The sequence below is a fragment of the Tenebrio molitor genome, chromosome 4, assembly GCF_963966145.1.
Source record: "Tenebrio molitor chromosome 4, icTenMoli1.1, whole genome shotgun sequence".
Lineage (NCBI taxonomy): Eukaryota > Metazoa > Arthropoda > Insecta > Coleoptera > Tenebrionidae > Tenebrio > Tenebrio molitor.
This window is the reverse complement of record NC_091049.1, coordinates 10,825,498-10,846,250: the sequence shown is the minus strand read 5'-3', so window position 1 is coordinate 10,846,250 and position 20,753 is coordinate 10,825,498. Positions and strand designations below refer to the sequence as shown.

Here is a 20,753-nt window from a genome sequence, read left to right as displayed (position 1 = left end):
AATATTATCAGTATTATCACTTATCAGTAACAGTAAGGAGCACCGTTATTTTTCTGTCCCCAAGGTGGTTTTAAACTATATATTACAATGCGATAACGCATTTTTGAACTGTCGTAAAATTAGATCACTCATATTTGACAAATGCAAATATAATGACAGGTTTAGTGGATTTCTAATTTTTTCACTAAATGTTGGTGAAGCAATGTTGCCAGACTGTGGTAGGCCATTCCATAGCACACTGTCTTTGGTCAGTGTCATGGCCTGGTAAATGAAGATCGCCTTGCTATTACTAATTTTCTGCCAGTTTAGTGTCTCAACGTTGACGTCGTGACTGTGTTCTAAGTCCGATTTGGTAATTTTATTGTCACTACTCACATATAATTTTGCTCTGCAAAATTTATTTACACATCGCCAGTGCGTTTCCCCAGATTGCAATCTCCGACCTTTACAAAACTTGGCACCTTCCACTACTAACAACATTTTCCCTTTTTCACTGGTCATATGTTGCACTTCCATCTTGGGAAACCACGAACTAATAACATTTAGAAAGATGTTACATTCGGAGTTACCTCCCTCTGCTTAAATTTTTTGAATGATGACAAGTACCTAGTTCAGCCCTTCTTTGAAGTTGCTACTGACCACCTCGGATGGCTTGGTGTTTAATCCCTTGCGGTAAGATAATCTCTCTGTCTTCTCTACCTGATTAAAATCCTCTCAATTCTAGGAAGTATTTTGACCGTGTGCGCAACTAACCAAATACCGCTTATGGTATTATTGAAATAAGCGCATTTTGATATTCAAATTTGTATTTGCTTCATGATTTACGACATAATGTCCCAATATGTTAACAACAAGGTCTTTATTGCCACAGCAGTGGGTCTTTACAAATCCTATCGTAAATTCACCTAAGCAGGTCAGTTTTACAGGGTAGTCATTATTCATTGTTAAGGAAAATTTACAACCCTAAAAGCCAACAACCACCAATAAAAGCAATTTTTCCATTAAAATCGATATAATTCAAAAACTATCAAAGATTTTTCGAAATGGGTTGCAGATATTGATTTTATACGTCATTAGCCACATTCTGATGCAAAAATTTAAACATGAAATTTTTTTAAAAAACAGTTTTTTATAAATATCTGCTCATAGAAAAAATTTTTTTTGAAATCAATTATACCAGCTGAAAGTAAATTTTTCGACAAATCAAAACTGTAAATTTCATAATTTTAATTCTTAAGGGTCATTTTGCCACCGGCGGTAAAAGATGAATCACCCTGTATAACGTTAACGTTCAGGTATCAGAGAGCCCCCCTGGGGCGTTGCGACGCAATTAATCGATTAATAAATAAATGACACTGACAAGAAACGCTAAAAAACCTCCTTTTAGTAAGGTTTATAGAAAAATAACTATAACAGGTGGCTAAAAAAAGATCAGCAGCGGAACAGCTGCGGCGAAACGGCCGCGGCAAACTGGCCCAGCGGCGAATCGGTCGCGGCGAATCGGTCGCGGCGAAACGGGTGCGGCGAAACGTCATAGACCCATTTTATTATTACTAATTGAACCTTCACGGTCTAAAATATCTGCATTTTAAATTTCATAAAAATCCGTTGGCAAATAACCGAGATATTAGGCTCGAAAGTCTTAGCTGAGACACCTGTATATGTTTGTTTTCAGCAAGGGTGCCGTTAGACATTTGCTTCGAGAATAGGAATCGTTAGTTATTCTATTTTAATATAAAACATTGCAGTATAATTATGTATTAAAAAAATGACTGTTTTATTTATTGGAACTTTTGGGGATTTTTCTGAAAAATACCATCATTTTTGGGGGATTTCGTGCTTCCAGTTAGGGGATTTTAAAAATCATCATCTGGCGACACTGTAAGAGTGAGTGATGAGATGACAGTTGTCATACCTAAACCTAACCTCAACTTTGGTTACAAACGGTTACAAATAAAACAAACAGGCAAAATGTTAACACAAAATACTTTCGTTTGCATAATTCACTTTCTTTAACAGTAATCAGCGCTGCTTCTAATAGGATGGCAATGAATAAACCAAAGCCCAAGAAACCAAATTCCAATGTGCCACGACAAACAAATTTAGCTGCCACGAAATCTACTTTTAAATGCACGGAAGGTGCTCTAGAGCCCTACCGTTGCCGTCATTGCAACTTTACGTCACATGTACTTGTGGAGTTAAAACGACACATGAAACAAATTCACCAACAAAAATCAAATACTGATCAAATAGTTATTCTACAAGGTTGCAACAACTGCAAATTTGAAACATATTCGTGTTTACTTCTAACGAATCATCTTTGGAAAAAATGCGCCAAGATTAGGACCGCCAAATGTTGCAAATCAATTAAAACGTGCAATCAAGAGAAACTAAAGGTGCATTTATTCCCAGAAAACCCCCCTGAAATGTGGATGCAGTGTGGTCAGTGCATTTACAGAACAACGCGACTCTTTGACTTGAGTAGACATGTGAAACTAAAACATGTGGACGACTTTAAGTTTAAGTGGTTTCAATGTGAACATTGTTCATACCAGGCAAAACAACAGTCTCACCTTAAAACACACACTCAGAGAAAACATCCAATAAATGATACAATCAAATGGTTTTATTGCAAGGAATGTTTATATAAGTCTCAGAGAAAAGCCAGTTTAACGACGCACGTGCAAATTAAGCACAAGATGGGTGTAGATATGTTGTATCAATGTGACAAGTGTATATTTAAGTCAAAGTTTAAATTCAATTTAAATATGCATGTGCAGGCTGTGCATTTGTAATTTTCAGCTTTTATAATTATTGACAACTTGTCTGAATGCTCTAAGTGTTTGTAATTCTTAAACTGTGATGTTTTATTTCGCAATTTTACAAAAATCTCAGGTTGAAAATTTTAACCCTCCATTAAAATCTTGTCTTCCGAATTTGACAAAAAAAAAAAAAACAAATGACAACCTGACAACTTGTTCTGTTAAAAATAAATCATTTTTATTAAATAATAATTTTATTTGAAATATTAACAGTACAAACTAAATATCCAGGTCATCATCTGGGTCTTCTTCATCCCAGTCATCGACGTCATCGAAAGCGTAATGAATTTTGCCACCGGAATTGTCATTTTCCCTGGAAGAATTTTTCTGTATACAAAATATTTGGATACTTACAAGTATATTAACTAACTTTGGCAAATAGGGTAAAACTAGATTGTCTCTCGATTCTTTATCTTTCTCACTGAGGCTTATTTTGAAAGTTGACATATTTTCAGGAATACTGTGTGCTATAGCATTATCTATAACTTCCTTATCTAGTTTTTTAATTGGTTCTGTAATAAACCTACCACCTTCAAAATGATATTCTTCAATCTGAAATGAACTTTTGATGTGTAATTGACAATGTATCAAAATCTATGTTAATAAACCTCTTTAATAATCTTCCTAGCACTTTTTTTAAATGTGTATGAAACCCTCTTTGTGTCTAATTTCATATATAATGTTGCTAAATGCTGAAAATATTGCAGCACTTTATCTTTATCCTCCAACAAATCTGTGTGTACGACTGTAACAATCTGATGGACATCTATAATTTTAACAGTACAGACATAATTCCAATTTACAACTGAATCTTACTCGTTTTATTTTTAATTTCCATAAAAATTTTATATGTTTCTGGTAAACCATACCTGTATAACACATGTACCAACGAGTCAACTATCACTACACATGTATCGCTTAGATCTGAGGCTGTCTTTTGCAAATCAACTGTACTGTTGGACAACCAATTCCTTGAATCACTTGTAAAATCATGACAGACACTATTTCCGTGTTGGGCTTTGGTCCTGTTGAAATCTCTTTCAAATATAAAATAGTGGGTGCAGCTGTCTGGTCGTTTCTCATGGTTCTTGGACAAAAAATCGAGAATGGCACTCCCTTTAGCTGTCACACTATCTACACGAATAAAACAGAAAAATTAAATAGTCGACAGGTGCAAAATGTTGTCTTACCTTCGATGAGGACGAATTTTGTGTATGGCAGTGAATTCAAATGCGTTATCAACATTTTGTAAACAATCAAATGCCCGAAACTTCAGAAAGTGTGGTTATATCAATCGAGACAGGTTCACCAACTAACCGTCAGACGAACTGTCATTACCATTTACCAATTTTTACTTTGTGTTGGTGCGACTGGGTGTCAAAGTCAAGAGTAATGTCAAAATTTAATGATTCACTCGCAAGAAAATGAAAATATTCCATACAAACAATGTCTGAGCCAAGCGTTAATGTAAGTTCTTGCTAATTAATAGATATTACTTTCATTTTGAAAACTTTTTTTTTAAATTTGAGGTTATGACGTTCCAGGACACTAGTGATACTGAGAGTCTGGAAGATGAAATTGAACCAAAGTTAAAGTACGTTCGTTTATCTAATGATCTACAAAATATCCTTTTGACGTCGTCGGCAACATGTATTGGCGTCCACCCTAAGGTACGCATAGTTTGACCCTTATCCTATCACTAATTTCCTTTTTTAGTTTGTCTGTTTAGGCTCACACTGGGGTGTCATCCACTTGCTCGACCACCAAGGCAACAGTATCAAAAGCAAGGAGTTGCGCCCCCACACAGTTGGTGTTAACCAAATCTGCATTGATGCAAGTGGGGAGTACATCGCCACATGTTCAGATGATGGCAAAGTGTTCATTCACGGTCTTTTCTCCAAAGAAAATAGCCTGCATTTGAACGTCGGACGTTTAGTTAAAACTGTAGCTTTAGACCCCCTTTACTACAAATATGGGGCCAACCGGCGCTTCATTACAGGTGATGACAAGCTCACCCTGTATGAACGCACATTCTTGGGTAGCTTAAAATCAACTGTGTTATGTGAAAGCGAGGGATTGGTGAGAAGTCTTTGCTGGGGGGAGAATTTTATAGCCTGGTCTAGTAACATAGGAGTCCGAGTGTACGATATAACGGCGAGGTGTTCTCTAGGGTTGATCAAATGGGAAGAGCACCCTGGGTAGGTTTCAAATGGTGGTCAAAATAGTCGAAGTAATGTTGAAATTTCAGAATTTCAATAGATAAGTTCCGGTGCAATCTTCGATGGGCTGACACTAGAACCTTGCTGATAGGTTGGGTAGATACAGTTAGAGTGTGTGTTATTAGAAAACGTAGCAACTTTGAGTTGGCAAATAGAGATCTACCCGAATATTTAGTAGATCCAGGTAGGAAAAAAAAATCCTTTATCTGTTGTATTATAACTGGCCTGTACACATTTCGTGTTTCCTGAGAAAGAGCCAATTTCCGCCGATGAGGGCGCCACAAAATGGGCAAAACAATAACAATACTAAACACAAAAATGACGAACAGTAAGGAAAAAAGTCACGAATTTAATTTTTCCATTCAAATTCAAAATGTCATTTGAACAAGAATTCTCGGTAACAAAAACTTAAGATGAATAATATCCCCAAAAAGTGCCCGTTTACTAGCGCTCTGCGGGAATCACTCAAACTACACTTTTTTAACAGGCCGGTTATAATACAGCGTCGGGCATCGTATACGCGCACGCGAGAAATCACGACTTCTATAGTTATGTTCGACACTGTCAGAATTTGAGAATTTTCTCCTGTGTGAACGGATTTTGATAAATGTCACAACTTGTCAAAACGAAACATCAAACTAACTTTAAAGATTTTAAGCGGTTTGGATCCTTTAAGGGGCTCGTCGAACAAAAAAACGTTGTATCAACTCGTTCGTATGTAAATTGGGCTCTTTTTAAACTGGCCCACTCATGCCACAAAAATCCCAATTTACACATGAACTCGTTAAATAAACTACCGGGTGATTTTAAATGAATGTGACTTTTTTTCATAGGTTGGTAATATTATTGTTGGTTATTCTGCTTTTTAATGTGATAGTTGACATAAACATAGGCGTCCTCACCTATTTGACACAATTTATTAATACATAAAATGTCAAAATGACGTACAGTCGATGGACAAATAAAACTGGAACAAAAATGACAATCACATAAGTCAAAATTTACAAATTTGCATTGTTTAATTACGGCTATATCACAAATAGGTTAACTTTGATATGACATATTATATAGACACTGACAAATATATCGACAATTCAATGGTCTGATTTACATAGATTAAATTTTAAGTGTCCCAGTTTTATTTGTCCACCGACCGTACGTACGCCAATGTGTTGATGAAGGTATCAAGTTTGCCAAAATAATTTATGAAAAATGTTCCCAAGTTAAGAAAAAAAGTCACAATAATTTAAAATCACCCGGTACTATTGTACAACTAGTTATGAAAGTCATACAGTGAGGGAAATGGAATCCTGGGCAGTCTGTTATTGTCATTTTAAAAAGTGTCAATGTAAATGCACCTTTACCGTCATTATGATTGATATTTTCAAAAAAACTGTCAAATTAACTTCAGTTTGGTTATGAGTAGCTAAGGTATGGTTTAGAAATTTTGCCAACTGAATGACACATCTGCCCAGTTTTCCGTGTCCACAATAGTACTTTTTTTCACGAATTTGCAGATTGATTAACGAGGGTGTAGCCCTAGTGAATCAAGCAAAGAAGTGAAAAAAAAGACTTTCAAGTTTCATAACGTGTTGTATACACTATTTTTTTGCATATCGAAAAAAGTTGAGAAATTTAATCTAAAAAGATTATGAAAAATTACAAAAAAAAAAATAGGTACAATGAGGGACATGGAATCCTGGGCAGTCTGCTATTGTCATTTCAAAAAGTGTCAATGTAAATGCACCTTTACTGTCATTATGATTGATATTTTCAAAAAAACTGTCAAATTAACTTAAGCTTGGTTATGAGTAGCTAAGGTATGGTTTAGAAATTTTGGCAACGGAATGACACATCTGCCCAGTTTTCCGTGTCCCCAATAGTATGCTTTGATAATCATCTCCAAAGAGATGGAATAAAATGATGCAAAAAAGTACTACTTTCACTACGATTTTTCGTGTAAAAAAGTGCTACTTTCACTACGATTTTGCGTATAAAAAAGTGCCACTTTCATTACGATATGCAAAAATAGTTATTTTTCTAATTTTGACATATAAAGTGACACTTTTCAAAATTAATTGACGTTGGGAAACGTCACACTTCTCGTAACTGGTTACGAAAAGTGAAATCTTTCCTAACTGGTTAGGAAAAATTTATTGTATCATCAATTTGATACTGTCATATTTTTTGTTTTTAAGCAAAATAACCGTGCCTACTCACCTACTTGATATTTTAACACAATAATAATTTATTATTAATGAAATTCATTACTTCGTTTAACGTTTGAAGAAACTTTTTTTTTGTCAAAATTAGAAAAAATCTTGTTATGTAACACTTTAGGAAATGCAATTTTGTGTAACTCGTTACACAAAATAACGCATTTCCTAACTGGTTACATAAATAGCTATTGTACAGGGTGAGGGAAACTCGATGTCTCTATTCATCGATTTTTTTCCCAGAAACACCTATATTTTAGCATATTTAAAAAGAGCTAATTTTTCTGAACAAATTTTGTAAAGAAAAAAATTTGCTCTTTTTCCGTTAAAAAATTATAAGCAAATTTGTAAATATCAAAAATTTGCAATCGTCACGATTTAAACAAGATAGCAATTTTTTTTTCTTTACAAAAATTGTTCATAAAAATTAGCTCTTTTTAGATATGCCAAAATATAGGTGTTTCTGGGAAAACAAATTCGATGACGTCATTACTTCACTTTCCAAATATGGAAAAATGTGACCTTACTCAATCCCATTTAAGAACCTCTTTTCAGATTTTTTCTATGGTCTTTCCTTTTCTTTTAATAGAGCTCACCCCGTACAACTAATTAGTATTAAAGTCATACTTTTTTCACGAATTTGCAGATTGATCAAGCAAATAAGTGAATTTTTTTTTATACAAAATTATCAAAAAATTATGAAATGTATCTTACCAATACCTAGGTAAGTGTGAAAAATTTCGACAATTTTATTTAATTAGAAGTCCCGAATTCTCGCGTGCGCGTATACGATGCCCGACCCTGTACAGCAGGTCGGGATAAATTTATTGAGTTATTATTTTTTGCAGTTTCCACTTTTCAAACTGAATTCTACATTTGTGGTATAGCTCCATTAGACCATCAACTAGTCTTGTTGGGTTTTCCGAAAGAACTCGACGAAAACCAGAAATCGTTGCGTCCTCAATTGTACATAGTCGAATATAGAGATAATGATTACTCCGATGTTTGTACTGATAGTTTATCTCTACGAGGTTACGAAGAATATACAGTTAATGATTACCACTTGGATGTTTTAATCGACGAGAACCGTTTCTTCATTGTTGCTCCAAGAGACGTAGTAATAGCCAGCCCGTACGACTTAGACGACAGAATTCAGTGGTTCATACAGCACAAGTAATTTTTCTCTTCGCTAAATCGATTTTGTAACCGTCACACTCGTTTCTAGCAAATTCGAAGACGCTCTCGATATTTTAATGCAAAATGACAATCGTCACATACACCGACACACAGTCCAGTCAGTCGGTATCGATTACTTAGATCACTTGCTCGGCAGAGAAATGTACGATGCTGCGGGAAAATTGTGTATGAAGATATTCGGGAAAGATTCCAACACTTGGGAAGATCAGATTTATAAGTTCGCAACTGTCCATCAACTAAGGTGATCTCCTCGTTGTTTGCTTTTCTTCGTTTGTCTCACTTGTGGCTCTTCAGGTCTGTGAGCCCCTACATTCCGCGCACCTTAGATTCCAAACTGAACCCCCACATTTACGAGATGATTCTCTACGAATTTCTAAAATTAGATGCGAAGGTAAGCACAACCCAGTCCCCCAACACATTTCAAATTCTCTCCTCACTGCAGGGTTTCCTGAATCTGGTGAAAGAGTGGAATCCGAATCTGTACAACGTGTCTGCCGTGATAAACGCCGTCTTAGAACATCTTCTGGTGTGCGAAGTCGACAAAAATCTTTATTTGGAGGCGTTGGCCATACTTTACAGTTTCCTGAAACGCTACGACAAAAGCTTGTCAATGTACCTCAAGTGAGTACGCACGTTGACACTCTTCAAGGTTTAAAACTGTTTTGTGATAGACTGAAACACAAAGACGTCTTCACGTTGATCCAGAAACATAATTTGTACGGAGTCATCCAAGACATGCTCATCGATCTCATGGAACTAGACCACAAACAGACCATAGCGCTGTTACTAGAGAAGAATACGATTTCTTCTGATAAAATTGTAGAGAAGCTCAGACCTACCCAGTTACATCTGTACAGGGTGAGCCGAGAGAATACGATAGATGACACGAAATAATCTTCGTTTTTAGTATTTAGACGAATACGATAAGAAGAACCCTAAAGGTAAATATCACGGAGAATTGGTTAAATTGTACTCGATCTTTGCTCGAGAGAAATTACTGCCGTTTCTGAAAAAGTCCGACCACTACCCTATACAAGAAGCCCTGGATATTTGTAAAAAGGAGAAGTTTTACCCTGAGATGGTCTACCTGTTGGGTAGAATGGGCAACATCGAGGAAGCCCTAGATCTTATTATTAACGAGCTGAAAGACATGCAACAAGCGATTTCGTTTTGTCAAGAGCACGATGATCCGGACTTGTGGAACGACTTGATAAATCATTCTCTTGATAAACCAGGTTGGCCCAAACTAAACCCTTGTTCACAATGAATGTAAGACATAAGACCGAATGTAAAGACGTAAACTATACATAAACATAAGTTGTACGTAAGAGCGGAAAATAATTGCAAAATGCGCAAGCGCTCTATGTTGTCGATAATCTTAAATGCGTAGCATATGCACATAAAGTCCAAAAATCAGAAAACCACCAATGTCGCATTTTCCTCGATAATTACTATCGGCAACGCTGTCTAGTGTAAAATTTGGTGAGATTTGTAATTTTGAGGTTAAATGTTTATTAAGTGTCTTGTTTTTCTGGGCATGTTTAAGTAAAAATAATAAGAATCAATAAATGAAATGTGCTGCTAATAAAACAATATTTTACCACTTGTAATTTCAGCAACGGGAATAGTACCGCAATCTCTTTTTAAAAATTTAAAAATTCTGGATTTAGATAACACATTGGTAGTTGAAATTCAAAAAGGTATATTATTATACTCATGTCACATCGTGAGGAAGTTCCTTAACATTGACACAGAACATAATACACAACAAAGTCAAAATGCGGAGGCGAGACGCCGGTAATTATGTTGATAAGCACTGCACTATTACTTGATAGTAATATCCGTAATAGTGTATGTACTCCGGCAAAATTGCCGTGCCGCCGGGTGGAGGTGGGATACGAAAGATGAACGAAATTCAAAGCAATTGAATTTTATTTTGAATCAAATAAATGTCATAATTTATTGTTCCCAACATAGTATGAAAAAATATCTACCTAGGGTTTTTTAAATTTTACCAACCTAAAGCAACACGTGGTGGTTTTTTGATTTTTGAATGGACTTTAAACACCGTTCACGTTGTTTTGGCATAATAGGAGGACATGATTTATTTTTTTAACGTTGGACACGCTGTTTGATTGCCTGGACATGCGGACCTATCAAAATATACATTACGTGTTGCCGAATTCCCCGCGATGTCTGAATACTCTATTGGAAATTAGTAAAACTGACAACAGTGCACTAGACATTGACGCTATTTATAACCTCAAACTTAGAAAAACATAACCCAATTCAACAGACAGCTCGTTGCTGGTGAACGTGATGAATTATGTTTGTCTTATGTCATACCTTCATTGTAAACCAACAGCAACCATTAGTGCAACTGAATTTTTTAGAATTCGTGACGTTTCTGCTGCAGAGCATAGGAACTTACGTCGACCCGACAGTGTTAGTAGAAAAAATTAAAAACGGCATGCAAGTGCCAGGACTGAAACATTCTCTCGTTAAAATGTTGTACCAGTACAATCTGCAAGTGAGAAACGTCTCCGCTGGCTCCGTTCCGAATTAACCGGCTTTTTGCAGGTGTCGGTGCAAGAAGGTTGTAAGAAAATCCTGGTGTCGGACTACTTCAATTTATTGAGGAAACTGGTCAAGACCCAACAGAAAGGCGTGTCAGTGTCTGAAGAGATGATGTGCGGGGGCTGCCACCGCATGGTGATCGAGAGAGACCCCTCTCGCACTTCCAACATTACAGTTTTTAATTGCAAACACGCCTTCCACGAACACTGTATGCGGGAAAACGTAACCAGATGCGTCATTTGTTATCCCTTGAACACCAAATAGACAAGGTAGGCAATCACAGGTACTTCCAAAATTCGTAGTCCTCGTCGTCGTCGACGTCGAACGGACCCTCGAAGTACTCGCTTTGGGGCAACAGGGCGGGGGTGAAGGCGAGGAAGTATTTGGCGGTGAATTCGAAAACGTCTTCCGGTTTTAACTGGAGGACAGTCTGGACGTAGTCCGCCAACATGTCTTTGATTTCCGGGTGGTCCTCCATGTAGTTCTCAATCAATTTCTTGTTAATCGTCTGGAAAAAATCCGCGATAATTATGAAACAAACAAAAGATTCATCGATTCCCACCTTGGCGTCCATGTACAGAGACAACAATTGGAGGTCTTTACCGAACGACTTCTCCAATGGGATTCTTTCGTGTCCCGTGGGCTCCTTGTTGCTCAGATCGACGAGTGGATTTATCTGAAGGATGTAATTACAGAATCGCCATTCTTGTTTAAGAATTTGTCCGGACAGAGTCATCAGAGTGATGGATTTGTGCTCAATTCCACACTCTTCGATGATGGTGCGATAGATCTTGCAAACGTCTATTTTGTTGTCGTTGACGATGCCGCTCGAAGGGCCTTTACATTCCTGTAACGTTCTGTTTTATCAGATGTGATCGATAACGAGGTGAATGTTTACGTAAATGTTACGGCACAAGTCTCCATTAATGTACAACGTGGTCACTTCAAAAGTTCCCACAAATTTAGCGATCGCCAAATAACGCATCAAGATAAAACTCGCCCCTTCACAAATCAAATTTCTGGCTTTTTTGGGACTGTAGAATATGTCTTTCTTTTTGTCGTGTCTCAAGTAATAGAAATCTTCTTGCGAATTCACGTACAGGGCTTGCTGGTCGAGTCCGTCGTCCAGTTTTACATACCTCAAAAAGTTATTTTATTAAGTTACAAAACACCGAATCATCTATTTAAATATTATCGTCATGTTGAGTTCAAATTTAATTGAAGTATAAAAAAATTGCAACACCAAGAAATGATTGACGTTCTGTATAATACACCAGTTACTGTCGGTGAGGAGTACCAGGTTCCGCAAGCACAAATTATTTCCGAATGACAATGTAAAATACAGGTGTTTCTGAAATAAGTGCATTAATTTTAACTGATAATAGAACTCATCAAAAGGAACAACTTTTATCTCTGCCATTTTGGCGAAAAACGTTGCGTAATGGCTTAAAAAACTAGGAAAGATTTTCCTAAAACCGTTCATATCTCCAAAACTAAGCTACCTAAAAACGTGAAACAACCAGATACTTACGAAGTGGATTTTTTGCTATACGGGTAGATTTATTTGAATTTCGATTTCGGCGTTAAAACACGTTTTCTGGATGAAAATGGATGTTTTTTTCATATTAGCGCTGATCTCAATTAGCCATTGCAGTATTTAGTGGCGTAGGGCTATTTTAGTGAAAAATCTCTCCAATTTTTTTTTGGAATTAAACATCGTTTTTCGGCAAAATGGTAGATAGAAAAGTTGTTCCTTTTGACGAGTTCTATTACCAGTTAAAATTAATGCACCTATTTCAGAAACACCCTGTATACTACGCCAAAAAATGATCGCAACACATCAAATTTCGGAAATATTGTTTGTTTCATGATGAGAAAAGATATCTATGTACACAAACGTAAACGTCCCAAGATAATATTAACATAATAATGGGGCGTATTCTGTAATTTTTAAAGGGGCGTTAAAATTTTAGCGTCGTTTAAAATTAAAAATTTCAAGCTATGACAACTTAATTTAACGCACTTTAAAATTTAGCGGAGCAGTTACAGAATACGCCCCAATAAGTTATAATATGTTATATCATTTTTGCTTCAATTGCTTCTGCCATTTAAGTAATGCAAAAATATGTTTAGTATTGCACCAATTTTTTGGCGCAGTATAGTAGTTTATGTAACGAGTTCGTGTAAATTAGGCTCTTTATAGCATGAGTGGGCCAGTTTAAAACGCAAGTGAAACGAGCGTTTTAAAGGCCCACGACTGCCAAAAGAGCCCAATTTACACACGAACGAGTTGAATACAAGGTTTTTTTGTTCGACGAGCCCCTTAAAGGCTCTCCAAATCGCTTAAAATCTTTAATTACCTTGACGTTTCGTTTTAACAAGTTGTGACATTTATCAAAATCCGTTCACACAGGAGAAAACTCTCAAATTCTGAGTGTCGAACAAAAAAAAAAAATACTTATATGAAACACAATCTGTATCGTATCTGTCTCGCCTAGTATATGAGGGTAGTCCCATAAGTACTATTCCGGAGACGGAATCTTGGCCATAACTGACATTTAATTGACAGATATGTGTGAACTGGCCTTTATTGAATATAACCCAACTTTTGACTCGATAATGCCATTTCCTTGCTTTTTTGATGTCAGAATAAAAACTTCAAAGTGATTTTTAATAATTGTCATTTATTAATGACGCTAATGATTGGTTTACATCATTTTTTTAGAAATGTCAAAAAAATGTTGGCCAAGATTCCGTGTCCGGAATAGTACCTGGCCTGGGGTACTTATGGCGGTTGTTGTTTGAAAATAATTACTATGGTAGAAAGAACCAACCTTATGAAGCTTAAGTTTCACGTTTGAAGACGCTACGTTGTTTAGTAGATATTTGTTTGGCAGCCATCAATAGTGAACGCTCTCAGTGAATTTGGAAACATGGATAAAATTGGACATCGTTATGTGATACAATATTTTCATTTGAAAGGTTTCCGTCCAACCAATATCAGGTCTCGTCAAGAAGAACAAATTGTTATGTACCATTTTTTCGAAATATAATTTTCATTTCCGTATTTTACCCTCCCATAAATTAACAAGATCTCTATTTACTCCTATTTTCTAGTTATTTGACTCAATCTCAATAACAGTGACCGTGAAATGATAGTTTTTGTAAAATCAGGGCAAAACATTGTGTTTTTAGAATGAAATTTTTGTCGCTCTGCGGCCTAGGTAGACATAAGAGGATTGAATTTTTAGTTAGTTTTATGCTACTCCAAAAGGCAGGTGTTTGCGTGTTGATTCTGTGGTTTGAGCTAAAATTTTGTGAAAATGGCACGTTCATTTTCGAATAGTGAATACATAGATATTGTGTTGGCGTATAGTGAAGCGTGCGGGAGTGCTCTTCGAGCCCAGAGAATTTCCGTGCAATTTCTTCTTGTGGGGGTACATGAAGGACTTGGTATATCCGGTCTCAATTGATGCAATTGAAGTTTAAAGGCTCCATATCCCCTCACAAAAAATCAACTCTGAAGCAATGCTTATCTTTTGGTTGGTAGTACTAAACGGAGGTCGGTGACATTTTATTTTTGAAGTGAAACTTTTTATGGGAGGGTCTTGAAATTCTGATCGGTAACCTTTTTGTGTGACGAAAAGTGGTGGGGGTAAACACTATTGGGTCGAGTGGGAGCAGTGTCTCTGTCTTTGTCACACTCACGGCATTTATAGATAATGTCCTCTCTTTGATTTGGAGGCTTAAAAATGAACAATGAGTTACGCATTTCGATATTGTTTAGTGTTATCGTTTTTTGTTGTGAATATGCTATTTAAAAGTGATTGATGAATAATTACAATGTTTCCCTGTAATACAAAAGTTTCACTTCTATCGTGCGTCTTTACGACACATTCTGTTTTTTTTTTAATAATAATTAAGAACGGGTGAAAAACACAACACAACAATTCGCAATAACAGAGGAATGCTAGAAAGAGTGGAAGAAAATCATTTCGTCGGCGCCTTCAGTATTGTATTGACAATAACGGCGGTCACTTTGAACACTTCTTGTAATGGTTACTGATTACTGATTACTCTATTACTTCATGAGAATTTTTACGGATTAATACACTAATTTTAGGAGACATTTTTTCATTATTTTAGGTATGGGCGATTAATTAGGGTCAGCTTAAAATATTTATTATTAAAATTGTTTTCATTTAATATCTACCATATGATTCACTTTTTTCTCCTCCACCCTTATCATTATAGGTCACAGCAACGGCCGCAATAATTAGCAAAAAAACAAGTGAAAGTTTTCATTCATTTGTTTTTTTACGATGTTTACATTTTGAAAGATTTGTTATTTACAACAAAGTTAAATAAGACAATTACTTCCAATAATTGTTCAAAATGCCGTCCCCCGTTATCAATACATGCACGCGCACGTCGTCTCCGCCATTCACGCACTCGATTAAAAATGCCATGCCAAATGGCATTCCGCGAATTATTCTGGCCGCATTTTCTACACCAAGACGAAGTTCTTCATCACTATTTACAGGTTTCGGGTACACCAATTGTTTCATGTGCCCCCATATGAAAAAAATCACAAGGATTTAAATTCGGTGAACGGGAAGGCCGTGGTATTGGTTTCGTTTTTTCCGGTCCATTTATCTCGAAAATTTTCGTGTAATCATTCTCTCACAATTACTAGATAATGTGGGGGCGCACCATCAAGTAAATACAACATATCGTGGCTTACTATCAGGTGTAGTAGGTCCTCTAAAAGATCTTCTGGTCTATTTCTTAAAAAGTCCAAATAATGTGCACTAGTTAATTTTGGGGGTCAGACATACGGACCGATCAAGGGCCCATCAACGATGCCAACCCAAACATTGATTTAAAATTGTTCTTGAAGTCGATGCTCTTGAATTGCGTGCTGGTTTTCATCACTCCAAATATGCGTATTACGGCTGTTGTGTACACCTTCACGCATAAACCAAGCTTCGTCAGTTGCTATCAAGGTCTTGACAAATCCAATATCTTCATTGTGCTGCCGAAGGAACTATTCGCAAAAATTTACTCCCCGGGGAAGATCTTCGGATTGCACGCGCTGCACATGATATGGGTACAAACCTTGTTCGTGTAAAATACGCCATACCATCGACTGATAAACCCTGTTGAATGGCAAGTCTCCTTGTATTTATCCCTGGAGTTGCTGCGACAAGTTCCAACACATCTTCCTCCGGATGCAGCCTTCGGTCACTTTGTGTAGGACCCATGTCCGCTGTGTGCATCGGAAGGAACCGCACGAAGATGCTGGCAGTACTGCCGGAAACAAACGCGCGTCAGGGACTTGTCCAGTTGGAAAACGCCCCCGATAAAGAGCTGCTGCTCTGGACGCGTCACCGCGAGCTTCACCGTAGACAAACACCATATCCGCTTTTTCAGTGAATCAATAATCTGGCATTTTTCGAAGCACTTGCTGCCTGCACCTAAAAAGCGAATGAAGCTACCAAAAAACCCTTGTTTTTCAAAAAATAGTAGATTATATCATTAAGAGTAGAAGTTAATCTTTTTGTGCTAAGCCCAGAGATTGAAGACCGAGACGATGTCGAGGTTGCAACTGGGCGAAGTCATGACGGGCACAGTACTAACCGCTTTGAACCAAAACCAAGTACGGTTATGTAAAAAGTAAAGCGCGATAAGTCATCAAAAGACAAAATCACGTTCGATTTATTATTCAACCCTTTCATGATGTTGCAATTTTTTTTCGGCAGTGATTTTTATATTGGGTGGGGATTTTTACAATATGAGAATAATTGCATCAATAGTCAAGCAGATTGGTTATTTATGTACCAATTATCACACAATACGAATAATTTGTTAATTTTGTATTTGTCAAAACTTGTGTTTTGGTGTTATTAAAATTTGAAATAATTCTGAAAACACAATTTTGTCCGACAACTTCCTAGATGACAGTTATGTATCAATGTTGGCGCATACTTACTCTCTTCTTTTTTCTTCCAGGGTCTGCAAGTCTCGATCCACCCACGCCGTTATTCTGGAGCCTCCGTTGTGACCGAAAAAGTCTAACTGCGAGGAAAGGTGAACAAGAAATTTGGGATACATGAAGTCACTTTTGGTTTTTTTATTTTGATATTTGAGGGGTCCACCGCGCGCTGCTTGAATATCGAGACTCAGAGCACCGACCGGGGTGGGATAAGTCTGGTGATTTTCAAAAGTACTTACTAATAAGTTTTCGTGAAAGGTAATTTTTTTGAAGATTTCGTCATCTGCAATAGGATGCTTGTTACGATCAATTTAACAAGATTAATTAAGTAAAGTATTTTTGTAATATGTAAACTGATTATTTTGTAAATATTCAGCTGCTATGGTGGTTATCAGTTTAGTTTTAAGTTGAAGCAAATCGTGATATATTCTAACCGTTTTCTTACTATACGTATGTATTATAATCGCATTAACAATAAAACATTCAATGATACTGGTTGTCTTGACTTACTAATGTAGAAGTCTGGAATATACTTCTCCATGTACATCCATCCGCTTTTCATTGTGGGCTTTTTCAGTTTTCTTATAGGCTGGGGTCTGGTAGCTCTCTTAAATATTTCACCCATGATCTCGCGTGCCATCCGTTCCCCCGAAGTGAGGGAATCACTGGCCTGAGGATGCACAATGGGACGCCCGCACACTCTCGAACTCGAACCGCATTCATCGAGCACTTTGCTCACTAAACCGCAAGCCTGCAGCGTGGAGTCCTCTCGAGTGAGGAACTCTGAAGAAGGCAAAATCTCTTTCAAACTCGAATAAGCATGCTTAAGTGACTCCTCATCTTCTTCGCTGAACGCCGCAGAAGGAATTCTTGCAATGTAACTAGCGTACTGATCATCACTTTTTGATAATTTATCTTTTAAACTATCGCTACCAGGTAAACTCTCATTGTCAAAAGATATGCTTTTCTCCATTTTGCGGACTATTTTATTTGAATCTGTCACTAACTATAAATTTGAACGAATTCTAAACTGTAATACCGACCGTGCAGGGTGAATTTCTGAAAACAATAATACATTTTTTTAATTAATTTTGAATGTTAGCTTTCACATCGTTCTTACTTACATTTAATTTTTACTGAAGAGGAGTGAAACAATAGAATGAAAAAGTATTATTTGGTTTTCCAGAATAAATAGAAATATGAAGTTTGGCGATTCTGCCAAATACAATGCGCTTTTGTTTAACTTTAATCAAACGTCAAAGGTTCTGTGCATCAACGTGTCTTTTGGTTTCAGTGCTTTAAAACGTTGCAGATAACGAATTAATCGGAAAATGTCAAATTTGCGGGTAAAAATGTGCATTCTTTTTATATTTTTTAAACAGAAATTAGATAATTTAGAAAAAGGGATTCTAAGAGTTACCAAAAACTATTCGGTAATAGTTAGTGCAAGAACTACAGAACTATACATTGTCCAGCAAGAGATTGGGAGATTTTAAATTGTATTAAATTAACTCGACACTAGAAAATGCACTAGAATACATTAATTAGAGCATAATTTCAGGGCAAAAATATTGCTTCTTGAAGGATTTCAAATTTTAATTGCGCTAGGTACTAAATACGTAGTTCCTCTACGTAGAATTCAGTGATTTGATGTCTCGCTGGACAAATTTTTTCAAATACATAATGTAAACCGCACACGAATGAACTTAATCTTTTTTATATATTGACATGTTTGTAATTTAAATTTTTTTAAATAATCCACTGCGGTCACTACTTTACCGACCTGACAACCTCGATGTCATTCGTCATTGTCATTCGTCAAATACCGTGATAAACACTCAGCGAAAGCGAATAAACTACACTAATTTTGGGTAGTAAACTTGCATATTGGTATTAGGAAAATTATAAGTCAACAATTATTTTATTTTTATCTCTTCTTTGAGAAAAATGGTAAGTTTATGTCATAAATAATCTGCGAACAACTCTTTTGTCGATTATTCCGTTTAACACTTTGAGGTTATGTCTGATGACAAAGCTTTTTCAATGAAACATTTCTCTTTTTAGTCGATTTTGGCCTACAATGGGGGTGCGATGGTTGCGATGAAAGGCGACAAGTGCGTCTCCATCGCTTCCGACAAGCGTTTCGGCATCCAAGCCCAAACTATCGCCACAAATTTCCAGAAAATTTTTGAAATGGGGCCCCTTCTCTATGTAGGGCTCCCAGGTCTAGCAACTGACACTCAAACCGTCATGGAGAAGCTCCGCTTTAGGAAAAACTTATATGAGTTAAAAGAGAATCGTCCTATGTCTCCTAAAGTATTCAGTGCAATGCTTTCCAACATGTTATATGAGAATCGGTTTGGACCCTTCTTCGTTGAGCCAATCGTTGCAGGTTTAGACCCACATACGTATGAGCCTTTTATTTGTAATATGGATTTGATTGGGTGTCCAAATCAGCCAAATGATTTTGTTGTTGGGGGTACTGCTTCTGCACAGTTGTTTGGAATGTGTGAATCACTTTGGGAACCTAATTTGGGTCCTGATGAGTTGTTTGAGACAACGTCACAGGCATTAATTAATGCATTTGATAGAGATGCTATTTCAGGTTGGGGAGCTGTGGTTTATATCCTGTGAGTATTTTTTTTTTGTACATCTTTTTTACATTGCTAATTTCAATGTACTTTTAGGGAGAAAGACAAAGTGACGGTCAGGGATTTAAAGACGCGTATGGATTAATACCAATTTTTTTTATATACATATTTTTTTTAAACACAATTTTCTGCACTAAAGTTACATTTAAGTAAAAATAAAAAATAATTTAAATGAGTTTTAATTTTGATTGACCTTTAAGAACCAATGAATCATTTGTGTGATGTGACAATTTCTGCGAGTAAAAAAAAAACTAGTCAAAATCATGCTTTGATGGAATGGAAAATGCTCCATTGTAAAACAGTCGTAAATATAATAACCTATCATCATGTTGTATGACATTAATTGACACTTTGTTGACATGGACATCATCAGGCAGGGATTTTTTTTTTATTTTTGACAATCTAACAAAATTTTTAAATGACATTCACGAGAGGGGTACAGTTCGAGACACGGAATTTCGGGCATCGCTGTCAAAAAATGTAAAACAAGCATTCCATTCTTAACCTTAATTTTACCGTTTGCGACAATTTTGATTCACATGCGAACATGCAATTGACGTGAACAGAAAAGAAATTTCAAAATTTGACTTTTGAATGTCACATTGACAATAAAGAGTGATTTACATCGTAATTTTTTGAAGTGACAGAAAAATGATGCCCGAAATTCCGTGTCCCTAACTGTACCTCTGAATTTCTTTTTGCCGCAACCCTTTATACATATTACAACAATATCTTGATTTCAAATTTTGAAAATAATTATTTGTAACTGAATCCACGATGGCTCTTAGTCTTGTCTCTTTGACGTTAAAGCAAAAAATCTTTGTCAATTCGAAAAATTTGTTTTTACATAACGACGAAAAGACTGACATGCTCCTCATTTCTGGAAAGAATTCTGTCGCCGCTGCGGATGCTTATAACAAGCCGATGGTAGACACTTCAAATACTTTTTACATTAACTTAATTTATTTGTTGAATTTTGATTAAATATATAGTGAAATTTTTTTAATAAACAATTGTCAGTGTCAAAATGAAGTAAAAAACCATACTGTACCACCCTAAGATTTGGTCATATGGAC

General features: G+C 36.3%; 4 protein-coding genes across 9 annotated transcripts; 2 read left to right on the top strand and 2 right to left on the bottom strand.

Moving 5' to 3' along the window:
- Positions 1–2,997: 2,997 nt before the first annotated feature.
- Elp5 (Elongator complex protein 5) lies at positions 2,998–4,171 on the bottom strand. 3 transcript variants are annotated; one of them, XM_069045595.1, is made up of 5 exons: positions 4,013–4,171; positions 3,639–3,956; positions 3,431–3,588; positions 3,193–3,374; positions 2,998–3,149 (listed from the first exon to the last, which is right to left on the bottom strand). In XM_069045595.1, exons 1-5 carry the CDS (start codon positions 4,065–4,067, stop codon positions 3,029–3,031), a joined length of 834 nt encoding a protein of 277 aa, XP_068901696.1. In that variant the 5' UTR covers positions 4,068–4,171; the 3' UTR covers positions 2,998–3,028. The 3 variants fall into 3 exon arrangements, with proteins under 3 accessions (XP_068901696.1, XP_068901697.1, XP_068901695.1); XM_069045596.1 differs by having other exon boundaries at positions 2,998–3,135; XM_069045594.1 differs by having other exon boundaries at positions 2,998–3,374.
- On the top strand, positions 4,160–17,518 carry lt (vacuolar protein sorting-associated protein light). Of its 2 annotated transcripts, none has more exons than XM_069045590.1 (13): positions 4,160–4,289; positions 4,367–4,492; positions 4,539–5,020; positions 5,071–5,225; positions 8,106–8,430; positions 8,483–8,695; positions 8,749–8,845; positions 8,897–9,075; positions 9,126–9,312; positions 9,362–9,689; positions 10,848–10,984; positions 11,035–11,300; positions 17,044–17,518. In XM_069045590.1, the coding sequence occupies exons 1-12, from the start codon at positions 4,269–4,271 to the stop codon at positions 11,293–11,295; spliced, it is 2,511 nt and encodes an 836-aa protein (XP_068901691.1). In that variant the 5' UTR covers positions 4,160–4,268; the 3' UTR covers positions 11,296–11,300; positions 17,044–17,518. The 2 variants fall into 2 exon arrangements, with proteins under 2 accessions (XP_068901691.1, XP_068901690.1); XM_069045589.1 differs by having other exon boundaries at positions 4,169–4,289; positions 4,352–4,492.
- LOC138129289 (ciliogenesis-associated TTC17-interacting protein) lies at positions 11,071–18,285 on the bottom strand. Of its 2 annotated transcripts, none has more exons than XM_069045591.1 (6): positions 18,151–18,285; positions 17,537–18,085; positions 17,024–17,309; positions 11,930–12,170; positions 11,594–11,878; positions 11,071–11,539 (listed from the first exon to the last, which is right to left on the bottom strand). In XM_069045591.1, exons 2-6 carry the CDS (start codon positions 17,997–17,999, stop codon positions 11,309–11,311), a joined length of 1,506 nt encoding a protein of 501 aa, XP_068901692.1. In that variant the 5' UTR covers positions 18,000–18,085; positions 18,151–18,285; the 3' UTR covers positions 11,071–11,308. The 2 variants fall into 2 exon arrangements, with proteins under 2 accessions (XP_068901692.1, XP_068901694.1); XM_069045593.1 differs by having other exon boundaries at positions 18,147–18,224.
- On the top strand, positions 18,265–19,853 carry Prosbeta3 (proteasome subunit beta type-3). Of its 2 annotated transcripts, none has more exons than XM_069045597.1 (3): positions 18,265–18,372; positions 19,091–19,656; positions 19,714–19,853. In XM_069045597.1, exons 1-3 carry the CDS (start codon positions 18,358–18,360, stop codon positions 19,760–19,762), a joined length of 630 nt encoding a protein of 209 aa, XP_068901698.1. In that variant the 5' UTR covers positions 18,265–18,357; the 3' UTR covers positions 19,763–19,853. The 2 variants fall into 2 exon arrangements, with proteins under 2 accessions (XP_068901698.1, XP_068901699.1); XM_069045598.1 differs by lacking the exon at positions 18,265–18,372 and adding an exon at positions 18,816–18,976.
- Positions 19,854–20,753: the final 900 nt, after the last annotated feature.

Bases quoted from the DNA above. Each gene is read 5' to 3' on its own strand.
- Elp5 (XM_069045594.1), bottom strand. From the start codon at position 4,067: ATGTTGATAACGCATTTGAATTCACTGCCATACACAAAATTCGTCCTC. The intron at 3,957-4,012 runs GTAAGACAACAT...TTATTCGTGTAG, and splicing joins AAAATTCGTCCTCATCGAAG to ATAGTGTGACAGCTAAAGGG. The intron at 3,375-3,430 runs GTTTATTAACAT...AGTTCATTTCAG, and splicing joins CTAGGAAGATTATTAAAGAG to ATTGAAGAATATCATTTTGA.
- lt (XM_069045589.1), top strand. From the start codon at position 4,269: ATGTCTGAGCCAAGCGTTAAT. The intron at 4,290-4,351 runs GTAAGTTCTTGC...TTTAAATTTGAG, and splicing joins TGTCTGAGCCAAGCGTTAAT to GTTATGACGTTCCAGGACAC. The intron at 5,226-8,105 runs GTAGGAAAAAAA...TATTTTTTGCAG, and splicing joins CGAATATTTAGTAGATCCAG to TTTCCACTTTTCAAACTGAA.
- LOC138129289 (XM_069045591.1), bottom strand. From the start codon at position 17,999: ATGGAGAAAAGCATATCTTTTGACAATGAGAGTTTACCTGGTAGCGAT. The intron at 12,171-17,023 runs GTAAGTATGCGC...TAACTTTTTGAG, and splicing joins CTGGAAGAAAAAAGAAGAGA to GTATGTAAAACTGGACGACG. The intron at 11,879-11,929 runs GTAAACATTCAC...AGAACGTTACAG, and splicing joins ACTTGTGCCGTAACATTTAC to GAATGTAAAGGCCCTTCGAG.
- Prosbeta3 (XM_069045597.1), top strand. The intron at 19,657-19,713 runs GTGAGTATTTTT...ATGTACTTTTAG, and splicing joins GGAGCTGTGGTTTATATCCT to GGAGAAAGACAAAGTGACGG.